This window comes from Cynoglossus semilaevis, chromosome 9 (genome assembly GCF_000523025.1).
Source record: "Cynoglossus semilaevis isolate Cse_v1.0 chromosome 9, Cse_v1.0, whole genome shotgun sequence".
Taxonomy (NCBI): Eukaryota; Metazoa; Chordata; class Actinopteri; order Pleuronectiformes; family Cynoglossidae; genus Cynoglossus; species Cynoglossus semilaevis.
In genome coordinates this window covers 6,050,598-6,063,032 of record NC_024315.1, presented here as the reverse complement: position 1 = coordinate 6,063,032, position 12,435 = coordinate 6,050,598, and the positions used below count along the sequence as shown (strand labels likewise).

The 12,435-nt window shown below is 41.4% G+C and overlaps 1 protein-coding gene across 2 annotated transcripts in view; it reads left to right on the top strand.

Annotated features, from left to right (window-relative positions):
• LOC112486254 (alpha-1,6-mannosylglycoprotein 6-beta-N-acetylglucosaminyltransferase B-like) overlaps positions 1-10,974 on the top strand; it is a 39,399-nt gene extending 28,425 nt beyond the window's left edge. For both annotated transcript variants that reach the window (XM_025058509.1, XM_025058510.1), the window contains 4 exons: positions 1,093-1,169; positions 1,284-1,463; positions 3,517-3,681; positions 9,647-10,974. In XM_025058509.1, the coding sequence (XP_024914277.1) occupies positions 1,093-1,169; positions 1,284-1,463; positions 3,517-3,681; positions 9,647-9,820 (596 nt within the window). In that variant the 3' untranslated portion in view covers positions 9,821-10,974. The remainder of the gene's footprint in view (positions 1-1,092; positions 1,170-1,283; positions 1,464-3,516; positions 3,682-9,646) is intronic.
• Positions 10,975-12,435: the final 1,461 nt, after the last annotated feature.

Sequence of the window (12,435 nt, the reverse complement as noted above, 5' to 3'; positions counted from 1 at the left end):
CTCCCAACATTAGAATGAACATTTCATCTCCGTTCATATTCCCCAGTAACAATGGCACGTGCCAAAGTTAAAACACAGCTGCCTTCTTAAATCACAAGTGAATTAAAGCACCACTGGCAGCCTCTTATCATAAGGCACAGTAGCACGTTATTCGTCTGAGTGCCAGCCGTGTACGTACACAACACGAAGATAAAGGAGAGAGTTGGCACAATGGACGTGATTAGAATTTCCTCCCCTCGAGCGACTGACGAGCCTTTTATGTTCCGTCATGCGAGGACAGGAGTCAAGTTTTTATCTCATTAGCTGACCGTGTTCCCAATTGTTTCTGCAGCGGTTGCTAATGCAATCATATTTGTGGGATCTTGCGTCTGTGATTTCACTCAATGCAGGGAAGCCCCCCGGGAAGACTTGTGTAGAGAAATGTCTCGTTTTCATCAAGCAAATAGAGACAGATGGAATCTGGAGAGGAAGCAAATGTGTTGCTCCAAAGAGAGAGAGAAAGGCCAGAGCCGGGAGGAGGGGTGAGGGGTGAGGAGTGAGGGGGGGGCGGTTAAATACCATGTTGAAGAAAGGAGCAGAGTTGGTCATTCACTATATCACTTTTGATTTATCCGTCACACTCTCGGTCACTCGGCTGCCTTCGTGTTTCAACATCAGCAGCCGAGGCAGTTAACTAAGTCAGTGAAGCAATTAATGTAGTAAGTGCAGCTTAAGTGAGTAGAGACACTTACCTCAGGACCTCAGGACGGCGGGCAAAACAAACACTGCTGCTTTATGAAACCCAGGAAACTGTGTGGAATGAGGAGCATCGTGGGTAATGTAGAAGAATCACAGCACATTATGGCTAGTATAATGATGCTATTATCCTGTTAAATAATATTATTTGATGTTGTACTGTTATACTAGCCAATGTTCCAAAAATACAGTTTTTCTTTTTCTTTTAATTTTATAACATTGCAAACATACATTTGTAACTTGTCTTTACAGAATGGTAATTTAATTGTAACTTGTCTTTACAGAATGGTAATTCAATTGTGTTAAGCTAAAGATTTTTTTTTTCTTTTTTTCAACATTTCACATCCTGTTTTACAGCAGTCAGAGACGGCACGTCAAGTCAGTGCGAAGTCCCAAGAGAACCACGCTTTCCAGAATGTCCCGGAAAAGTAGATGTAAGTGTATACGTGTGTGTGTGTGTGTGTGTAATAACATGTCCTCACAAAGTGGTATTGAACGTCTAATTTCTGAAGGGTCTTAAGGTTTATGTTTCCATGTTTCTCACCCAGTGGATGCGTGCACGTTGGACCTCCGACCCCTGCTATGCCTTCTACGGTGTGGACGGTTCAGACTGTTCCTTTCTGATCTACCTGAGTGAGGTGGAGTGGTTCTGTCCCCCGTTGGTCTGGAGGAACCACAGCAGTCCCCCCACACAACACACACACCAGGCAAAGGCTCCAAAGAGACAGGTGAGGAGGGGACACACACATATAACAAACTCAGATGTCACCAACAACCACAGATCATGGTGGAATTCTTTGGCTGTGAATGAATGTTGAACAGGTTCAGGTAATGTTGCCAGAACTGCTTCAGAATTTAAATACTGTTTACTTTTACTGTACCCTAAACAGGTGGTCCCTGAACATTTTTGTACCAAGGACTGGTTTAAATTAAATGAAGAAAGTGAATGGAATGGACAGGACTTTAATAAAGTCAATTATTAATTCTTTCTCTGTGTCCTGGTGTCCAGTGACCCACGGACCACGGGTTTGGGACATCTGCCCTACAAAAGTGCTTCACTCACTGCCTATCTCTGCTGAAGTTGACTTCATTTTGATAATGGTGACATAGCAATGAACTGAAGTGACTTAGCTGTGATTTAACAGCAGCTCCTATCAAGACTATTGTCTATTTTTTAAAATACCATCCATGTTGCTGGCCCTGCTCTCACAAACAAAGAGGAACACACTCCCAACATTCCTCTCTGTATGTACATGTCTTTGAGAAGTACAGTCACTTCCTATGGCCTGTGTCATTCATCGGTGTGTGTGTGTGTGTGCAGTATGTGTGTGTGTAATCCTTGTAATTAGAAATCCTAGCAGAAGATAAATGGTTTCTGAGAAATGTCATCGAGGCTGTTTGTACAGTTCAGACGATGAACTGTTCATGATTTCTGTTCCCAGTCAGGGGTGATCAATAAAGTCCTATGTGGCAGAAAAGCAGTGCAAATCCGCGAGAGCTCATTCAGGCAGCAGACCTGAGCTAAATCCCTTCCCTCCACAATCTCCTTACCCTCACCCACTCCTTACATTTAAGTGCTCTATTTAACCTACTAATATTTCCTTGTGACTCCTTTAGTGCAAAAAAGCCTCTGCTGCCTATGGTTTCTACCTGCTGCTTCAGCCAACACAGCTGTCAAACACACCCTCCTTCCTCTCCCTTCCTCTCCCTCTCCCCCCAGAACCGGTGGTTTTAAATCATATTTTCTATGAGATGTGAAAGTGGAGAAGAATTCCAAATCTACAGTCCAGGCTTTTGTATGTTTTGTGCCTGCAGTAAACACTTCAGACGTGAGATGTGCGACAGAAATGTGTTTTCCGTGTTACATTTTTCATGTACTCCAAAGAAAAACTGTTTTTTTTTTTTTTTCTTCCACTCCTGCTTCTAACCTTTTCAGCAAACAAAAATGTTTGATTTGTTTAATGCCGCACTCGAGTTTGAAACGACACGCCGAAAAGGTTTTGCTCACATTTTCCTAGTAATCACTTCAGAGATGCACCGATGACACAGCTGTCTTCATATAAATGGAAACAACTCTGAGACGAAGCACTTCAAACATTTTGAAGGTTTTTTTATGGTATATTATCGCTGATAAAAAAAAAAAAAGCTTTGAAAATAAATAAAACTTCCAAACCTTTGGTGTTATTCGTCTCAAGGCAATTTCTCTCAACATTATAAGTTGACAGTTTATAAGTTAAAAATCGGAAACTATTTTTTTTTTACCACATAAGATAAATTGTTCCTTTTATTATTCACTCTGGTAAAGCATTAGCTTACAAAAGGTGAACACTGGAGAAGAAGAAAATGTTTTGTCAGCGACTTCTTTACTTAATGATGATATTCTCACGTCCTCGTCCCTGAAACTGCCGTCAGCACAACGATAGTCTTCAACCCCGCTGACAGATAACATTTACCTTCAGCTCAAACTCTTCACTCTCATTGTCAGCTGTAAGTTGAACCAGGTCACATGACCATTAGCTTCTGCTTCACACTGAGGTCAGGAGGAGTTTTTAACCATTAAAATGCAGTGGTGGCTGTGACGTCAACCACCGTGTTCGTCACATGAGTTAAATGATCAGTGAAACTCTACATGATGTTCTATATAACATACAGTAACATTTATTATTATCAAGGATTGATGATCAAAGTACTGCATGTCAAATGTCGACTACATCACCAACTTTAACCACATTGTACACATTGTTACTACTTCTTGCCCTAACCGCTCCTTTTTTTTCCCAGGCTGCTTTCCGCACAGACCTCTCCGTTCTTCTGGATCAGATTGGTACCGGGAAGGAATCTCTCAGTTTCATGAAGCGCCGAATCCGCCGACTTTCCCAGCAGTGGGCGTTGGCCGCCTATCACCTGGATGCCAAGCTGGAATCGAGATGGAGGGACCAGAAGAAGGTGAGGCTGAAGTTGGATGAGGAGAAAGTTCTCACTCACAATTTTGAATATTCACATTTGTACTCCACCAATAGAAAATACTAATAACATACTAATGCTACTGGGAAATGGTGAGAATGACAACATTTCAAACAGTTTGGATTGGTTTGGATGGATGCAATAATGGTTGAATGTATGGACTTATGGTTGGTTGTTAGATGATGCAAGGCTTGATGGATGGATTCATAGATGAACGGATGGATGGATGGGTTCATGGATGGTTGATGCATCTATGATGGTGGGATGAGTGCTTGGACGATGGACGTTTAGATTGTTAGGTTGATGCAGGCATCCATCAACACATGGATGAATACCTGGTTAGATTGATAGATTGTGGATGAATGGCTGGGTGAGTGGGTAGATCGGTGGGTGGTTGGTTCCGAATGATAGATGTAAAAAATGCATAACTGCGTGGATGGTGAAAAAGTAAAGAAAAGTAAACGTATTGGCCAAAAGAAAAGGTGAGTCACTAAAGTAAAGTTGAGATAACTTCGGAGTAAGACTGACTCATGGTACCTGGAGTTACTGGCCTTATTTCAAACTTACTTTTAAAGTTGGTGAAAAAAGTGTCATAGACGTCAATCTCTGTCAAACGTCACCCAGCAGCATGTAATTAAAATTCCAAAAGTTGTGCCGTTTTTTTCATTACGTCTTATAGAAGGTACATTTGGCCATGATATAAATGTACTTTTATCCTATATTTATATATTTTACAAAAGAAAAATGTTGATGTCAGGAACTAATGACTGATGAGTTAATGTCAGAAGGCAGATTGAGCACACAGTCCCAAAATATATCCCTCTCCACCCATCTCCTTCTAAAGTACGTTAACAAGTGTGGAAAATAGTCGTCCCTCGCTGTGATTGATGTCCTCCTTGTTGTAGAGCGCGGAGGGGATTTGTTATCCTTCATCGTGTTGCTGTGGCTGCTTGAACAGCATCTATGCCTCACAACGCTGCTATCTCAACAACAGATGTCCTGGTGTTTAAGAGTTAGCCTTGGCTGTCAAAAGCTGTTTATCCCGTAATTAGCAATGCAAGTTGGCGTGCGTGTGTGTGTGTGTGCGAATGCTAATTAGTCATCTTTGAAATAAAAGCCAAGAGCAGAACCTCATGGATTTGATTGGAATGTTAAAATCAGCATCCATACAGTCATTTGCATTTTTTGAGTCATCCTAAACTTTAATATAAGCTCACATTTTTAACCGAGCCTGAACGGCCTGGGGAATTTCTTCTTGTGGGATTCGTCCTCGGCCCCGTGCTTACACTTACCTAACCTCTGCCTTCGGCAAACTTTTTCATTTCCATTAGAAAATAGATTGTTCTGCTTGAGTAAGAGGTTTAGGAATTCCAGCGAGGCTCCGTTGGTTCATTTCTGTTTTTCTGTTCAGCTCCTTCTGTTTAAACAGTAAAGAACATTAAATGTTACCTTAAAAAACAAACACTTCAGTTCAGGACAGATGGCAGTATTTAAAGAGAGGTGAGGCTTTTGGCTTGTAGCAGCAGACTCAGTGCACAAGTGTATATGTGTGTGTGTCCTCACCAAATGTTTCAGACACACACACACACAGACACCTTTCTGAAGTGTTAATGAAGTGAGTCTTTCTAAACTTTGCTCTTCTCACTTTCTAATCTGATTAAAATCACTCGTCACATTAAGTTACCTTCGTTCACTGATTTCTATGACATTATCAGTTTTTTGGTAGGACAGATACATAAAATCCATAGGAATGTCCCATTTTATTTTTTTGCCAATATCCGATCTTCCGATATTGTCTAGAAAGTTAATTTCCAATTCCGATATCAACCGATACCGATATACGCAGATGTTTGGGTTAAGTGAGCTAATATCGGCCAATAATATCGGTTGTCTGATATTATCAGACAACCCTAAAAATATATATATTTTAATATTCAGTGTCATTATTATATATCAAATCAAATGAATTGCAGCAGAGGAGGTCCAGTTAAGTTCAGCCATTCAGCTGAGTCATGTGATCACGGCGTGACAGCAGTGCAGACTTGGACTCAGTGGCCTCATACTGTTAACCTTAAACAAGTGTCTAAGCAAAAAAAAAAAAGAACCTCTTCGCCCCCGTGTCTGCCTAGCACACACTGAGTGTGCACTTTTAGTGGGTTGTCAGCAAATGAGAGTTAATTGACCTTTGACTGATGAAGTGTCGATAGCTGAGGGGGCTAATGGGATATGAAAAGTGAAGTGAGAAAACTGTCAAGTGTGAGAGTAAAAAAGAAGAGAGACGTCGAGCGTGAGGAGTAAAAAATACGGCAAAAAACACTGGAGGAGGATTGGAGTGAGGTGACCCGAGGGAGAGAGAACGCCAGCTTGTGATGCCACCCATGGACATAATGAAACAGAGGTGACCTTCGCAAAGGCTAGAGTGTCTGAGTGAATCAGGTCACAGACATTTTCAAGTGTGAGACAAAGTCATGCGCTCGCAGATGCTGAAAGAATTATTAGCCTTCTCCTGTTGTTAGCCTAATGACGAGGACGGCAGAGGAGCAGAAGGGATGGAAAAAACCATCTCTCTCCACGTACTGTGGGCTTTTTTAGCTGATAATGTTGTTTCTATCTATGTGTTTGAGTTCATGCCAGTTTACAAATTAGTAAGACATTATTTGAAAGGGGGGGGTTACATGGTGGGAGAGGAGAGGAGGGGGAGAGTGGTTACTGCGCTCCTGCCTTACATCATTAACTTCATTTGTTTTCCAGGTTTTGTGGTTTTTGTCCAAATCCGAACACATGCAGATTGGAAACTGACTTAATTAAACACTTTTAATTAACCTTTGATGAGAATGTACACTGAATTGGAGATGTAAGTATCTCATCCTTGCCTCACGACTGATAAATTCAAGCAACTCTGTGTGAAGCAGTGGAAGATGATTGAATATATTTAGTTTTACATTTGTAGAAAAGCAATCACACTGGTCAGTGTAAGTGATGTAATCGGTAAAACGGTTTAAACCTCTGTGATCCAGCAGGTCTGGATCCTGATGCTTAAACTTAATCCTGCCTTTGGATCAGAGTAGAGAAAGAGATTTTTGGCTCTTTCGAGCGATATGTTTTTGGCACATAATCCTGCCTTTGGATCAGAGTAGAGACCGAGATTTTTGGCTCTTTCGAGCGTCTTCTCATTGGAGCTGAGTATTTCTGCCCCTAAATGCCTGCTTGTATTCTTTGTCCCATAATTCATTGTTTCCCAAAGACTGGGTTGCAGCCCTCAGGTGGGTCAGAAGAGGGTTTTTTTTTTTTTGGGGGGGGGGGGTCATTTCACATCATGTTTCCCAGGAGTTTACGAATGATGTCTATTGACTTGGGTCGCGAAGGTTTGTGACTTTGAAATTAAAATTAAATATATATATATATATACCTTACTGTAATTGTACTGTATGTGCTGCAGACACACACATTATAGGCTTAAAGAATCAAGACATGGTTTCTCCTTTCTGATGAAAAAGAAGAACTCTTTAAAACTGTCTGAACATTTCAAGTCCTTTCTGTCTGTAACTCTTGCCCCTCCTGTAGAACGGGTGAAATTGTTCATTTTAAAGAGGCGGCTTGTTCACTAGTCATCGACAGCAAATGAACACATTCCAGTCGGTGCAGATACAGCGTGTGAGAAGAGATCCTTCCGTAAAGAAACATATTCTTTTCAACTTCCTCCAGTGTCTCTCAGGGAGGCAGCCGGCCATGATTTGACTGAAGCTTCTCCGTCCGTGGTGGAGTTTCTGTTGCTCACTTTCCACGATTTGGCCTCTCCCGTTCTTCATTTACAAGTTAGACGAGGAGTGAAAATTCATAACAGAGTGAGAGCGCTTACCGATGATCTGCAGGGAACGACGCAGTGCCAACCACCCACACGTGTTCTCTTTGCTCTACAGTCAAGCTATTGATTCCTACTGCTTCTGATGTGAAGGTTATTTCTCCAGTGTGATTCTGATGTGATAAATTGAACGCAATTTGAATTTTCTTCCATACAGATGTTTTGGAAATTATTTTCTCGGGTTACGGAGAAACACGTCGCTCCTCTGGTTTTCAATGATGGTTTTTGTCAAGCAGCTTCGTTCTGCATGTATTTCAGTTTTGCTGCCTCGCTTCCATATTTGAATCGAGAAATGGAGAATTTGTCTGAAAACACTCAAATGCAAGTTGTACTCCGCTGTGGCTTATACTCACACAGGACATATAGAGTATATACTGTAAAGCAGGGGTCACCAACGTGGTGTCCAGGGAGTATAAATATATATACACATGTATGTGTGCATATTGGGGGCGTGCCCTCTAAGGGACCTCACGATTCAATTTTGATTCAGGGTACAGTACAAAAACATTTGGTGGAATGAATTCCACATTTGCTCTAAAACAGATGACATCAGGTGCCTTTAGAAATAAATAAGACTTCTTTTGACCAAAATCCGTGGTGGTTTTTCACATTTCTGCTCTTGACTAAATTCATCTCCTTCTGTCTCCATTCCTGCGTGGTTTCTAGGACTTGTGGTGCAGCCACGTCACGACCACTAAGTCAGGGGAGTAGATAGTTTTGCTCCCCTGGATTCTCCCTCTCTTTCCATTTGCCACGTAAACTCTAATTAAATTTCACTTATCTTTTTTCATATAGCAGAAGTTAATAGAGCAGGCTTATTAAATCAGGGTTTTTTTTCTCAGCCAGCTGTAGTCTCACTGGAGCCTGACTCTGCTGCACACACCACTGTCCTGCATTTTCACACTCCTTTGTACATTTTTAACTCTGTGCTAATTGTACTGTATTCAAACGGCTGTAAATCACCTGCAGGAAAGCAGTCATTTATGGTGTGATGTGACGGACTGAGAGAGGAACTTAAGTACCCGACCCTCCTGTTGCAGGAGGAAGTGTTTCTTCTTCTTTTGTTCGTCAATCAGGATCACTTAGCAGAGCGTCATTTGGACATGACGGGGTTAATCTGCTGAGATATGAACCCGGATAATTCCTCCACATACTTTATAAAAACGGATTAGCAACAGAACTTCAGTTTTTTCTTCGAGAAGTTACGAGTACAAACATATCGTACGCAGTGGCTGAGCCGTCATCACGGTGGATTTCACTGTGCTTTATATTCCAGTGGGACGTGAGGGACTCAGTGATTAAGGATTTAACAGAATCAGTTTTCACTTCTTATTATCAGAGTGTGTCAAATTCTAATGTGGTAAAATACTAATCTTCAAAGTCATTAAAACAGTTTGGGGTGCGATTGGTTTTGACTTCAGAAGATGAAGGATCTCCTTTAAAATAAACCAGAATAAATTGAGTGTTTTTGAGACACCAGGCATGTAAATCACGAAACAATGTGGGTAAAACACAGATATAAAATTTAAAATAAATATTAGAGTTCAGCTACTTGGTCTTTAGAGTGATAAATTAAATAACATTTTAATCGTACGCATTTTAGCAGCTGCTTTTAAGATTTTTTTTTTCATTGTTGTAACTTTGGCTCCAAGTGTTAATACTAATATTCAATTTCTTTAGAAAAAAGTAAATATAAAATTGTGTTGTTGCTTTTATATATTGTATTCGTTGTTGCCTTTTTTCTGCTGCCAAACTCTATTCAACTCAAGTGCAAGACCTCATATTGGAAACATTATCTTCATGAACAGTAGCTACAGGAGACTTCTGTAAACATTTTATGTTTATAGTCATTTTTTTATACATTCTTTTACTATTTTTCCTTTTTTATACAACAGTTTTTTCTTTGTCCTGTCAAATAGGTAAAAGTTTTTAGCTTTAGAAGTCAAGACTCTTACAGTCGTTACACTGACAATTAAGGAATCTTGGAGGTTGGTCTTTTATAGGACAGTCCTGGCAAATCCTAGAAAACCTTTCCAGTATTGAATGTCTGTTAAATGTTGTCTGTGTTCCTCCTCCTCTGTGTAGATCCTGGTCCACGTTGGCTTCCTAACCGAGGAGTCTGGAGATGTTTTCAGCCCCAAGGTTCTGAAGGGGGGTCCGCTTGGAGAGATGGTGCAGTGGGCAGACATTCTAACGGCTCTCCACGTTCTGGGACATAACCTGAAGATCTCCATGTCTGTGAAGGAGCTGCAGGGGTGAGTCAGCGACATCGTGGCTCGGTGGTTTGTTTGCGTTTAACGAAAGGAAAATAAAAATCACTGTACAACTGAGAATAGATAAAAATATTTGTTTGCAAGGCTGCACAAGTAATTTGACAAATGTGTTTGGAGGATATGATTGATGTCGTGAAAACAACTCGAGCAGAGAAAAGGAGTTGTTCAGAAAAACATGTTTTAATGATGAATGCTGTCAGTAAATACTCAGGATTGTACTGAGGCAGCTACAAAAGTCCCAGTGACATCTGTCCCCAGGACACCAGAGACCTGTCCCCATCCCTCAATTATCACTGTTTTTACATCCTGTGTCTTCCATTAACAGAGATCAGCGGGCATCGTGCTGTAATCACACCCCATTTCCAGCTCATTTAAGGCTTAAGCGCAGGAGCGTCGAGGGCCTGTTGACATATTTGTTGCTGTATTGATCCGATATTGACTCACTCAGCATCTCGTTGTCGGAGTGACTGCGTCGCTGTCGTTTTATTCCCCGCGTCAGCACGCTTACATGTTTCTGCTGACGGATACACTGGCGGAGCCAACACACACACACACACCGACACACACGCACACACAGAGATGTAAATCTGTCCTGTTGGGAGCGATCCCTCCGGCTGCCTCTATCCAGGCCTTGCAATATCTACCTCAGGACTGCCACTGAATAAATCACGCAGCGTGTCAAACCCCTGAAGATGGATGGGCCGATGGTTGGAGAGTTAAATTATGAATAGGTGTGAGTGTGAACAGTCAGCTGAATCACAGCGAGGATCGGAAACATCTTTGTTCAGCCTTGATTGTGCCAATAGTCTTTGTCTTTCTGCCATCACTGATCACTGCCCTGACGCTTCTGTAGGGTGTACATCAATATAATGACGTCTGCACAGACCCTCTGCTGTGGTCTGCCTTTTAGACAGAGTCTTGTCTGCTGCTACAAATCATAGAAGAAGAACAGTTTTTCATTCCCGGCCGGTGGCAGGTATTTTATGGACGTATAAAACTCCCTGTAGGAACCAGAGGAGACTGGAAAAAAACTTGGAGGAACTTTATATTAAATGAAGTATTTTGGAGATCGCTGACCTCCACGGCAGTCAGGTTTAAAAATAATTGTGATCTTATTTGTCCTATTTTCTCTTTATTTAATTTTTTTCTGATCAGCTGTGCTTTCTAATCATTGACAATCTCTTGAAGACATTAAATGTGTATGAAAGAGAAAAAGGTTTACCTGGGGACGTGATGAATGAAAAGCAGCCCTAAGATTTTAGTCATTTTCTGACCAGAAAGCAAATTTATATATAGGTTTCGTGAGAGAAAATATGTGAATGTATGGCTGTCGTGGCACCTGTACCTGGAGGAATGGTGTTTGTAACCTGCGACACAGAGAAGGTCCTGGACAATTATAAAGATAGGCGGTTTTTAATAGCATAAAATTGGATCCAAATTTAGTCCAATGTTCATCATTTTCATAACCATTTCCCTCTGGGTGTTTTTTTTTCTTTACCTTTTTTGTGACAGCTCCAACGTGGTCTAGTTCTGTTGACACAATGGATCTCTCTGTCTCTCTCTCTCTCTATCGACCACCCACCCCTCTCACCCCTCTCACCCCCACTGAGGTTAGTTGCCTCAGGTCCATGAACCACCACCTCCATAACTCCACAGTGGTGTCTGTATGCACTGCTGTTTGTGCACATACTCTGTGAAACAATTTTATCCTTATGGCTATGATTGAACATTTCATTGGCTGAGGGGGCGGGGGGAGGGGGGGGGCAGAGAGAAGAGCTGTAATTGGCCACTGAGGGGCTGCTTCCAACCTGGATATACACAAAGAAGCCACTGTTTTCACTATAACAGAAAAACACATTATACCTTTCGCTTTTTCAGCATTAATGCTTTTTTTTTTTAATCCAAATATGGAGATCGTAGTTTGATGCCTTTGGTGTTTTCAGGTGTTTTCTCTTTCAAAATGTTCTCCGACTTATTTCAGACTAAAAGCAGAAGTTTCACTTACACTCTCTCACACACGGTGACTTAAAAAGAAAATCAAAAAAAATATTTTCACACACCTTGTGGCGTCTGTGTTTGCTGCTACAGTACATTACCTCAGCAGGCAGCCTGTAATCTCTCAATGCAAGAGATTTGCCTTTTGAAGAGACATCACAGTCCGCCTACTGTAACACTTATCTCCTCCACAAAACACACGGCCACGAAGAGACGAGAGGAAACAAGTGCAGACAATAGGAAATGATTCTGAAAAGTGGCACTTAGATGTTGCTTTTCAGTTGCAGCAGGTGCTGTGATCAGGCCACAGTCTGTTAGACGGGTCAGAGACCAAAAAGAGATGCTCGAATTTTGTTTTTGTTTTTTTTACTTCATCTCATTGGACCCTTATGGCCAGATTATTCGACATAAATAAGTCAGACGTCTTGAGTGCCGTAGCTGAGATACCTCTTGTTATTAGTTTAATTTAAAACTGAAATGAAAAAGATAACCGTAGGTAAAAAGCCGAGCACAGTTGATGGTAAAGGCCGTGGAAGATTGGGTGGGAACATTGTTTCCAGGGAAGACTGTCAGCCTGTGTCTTAGTTAGAGAGAGAAAGAGAGAGA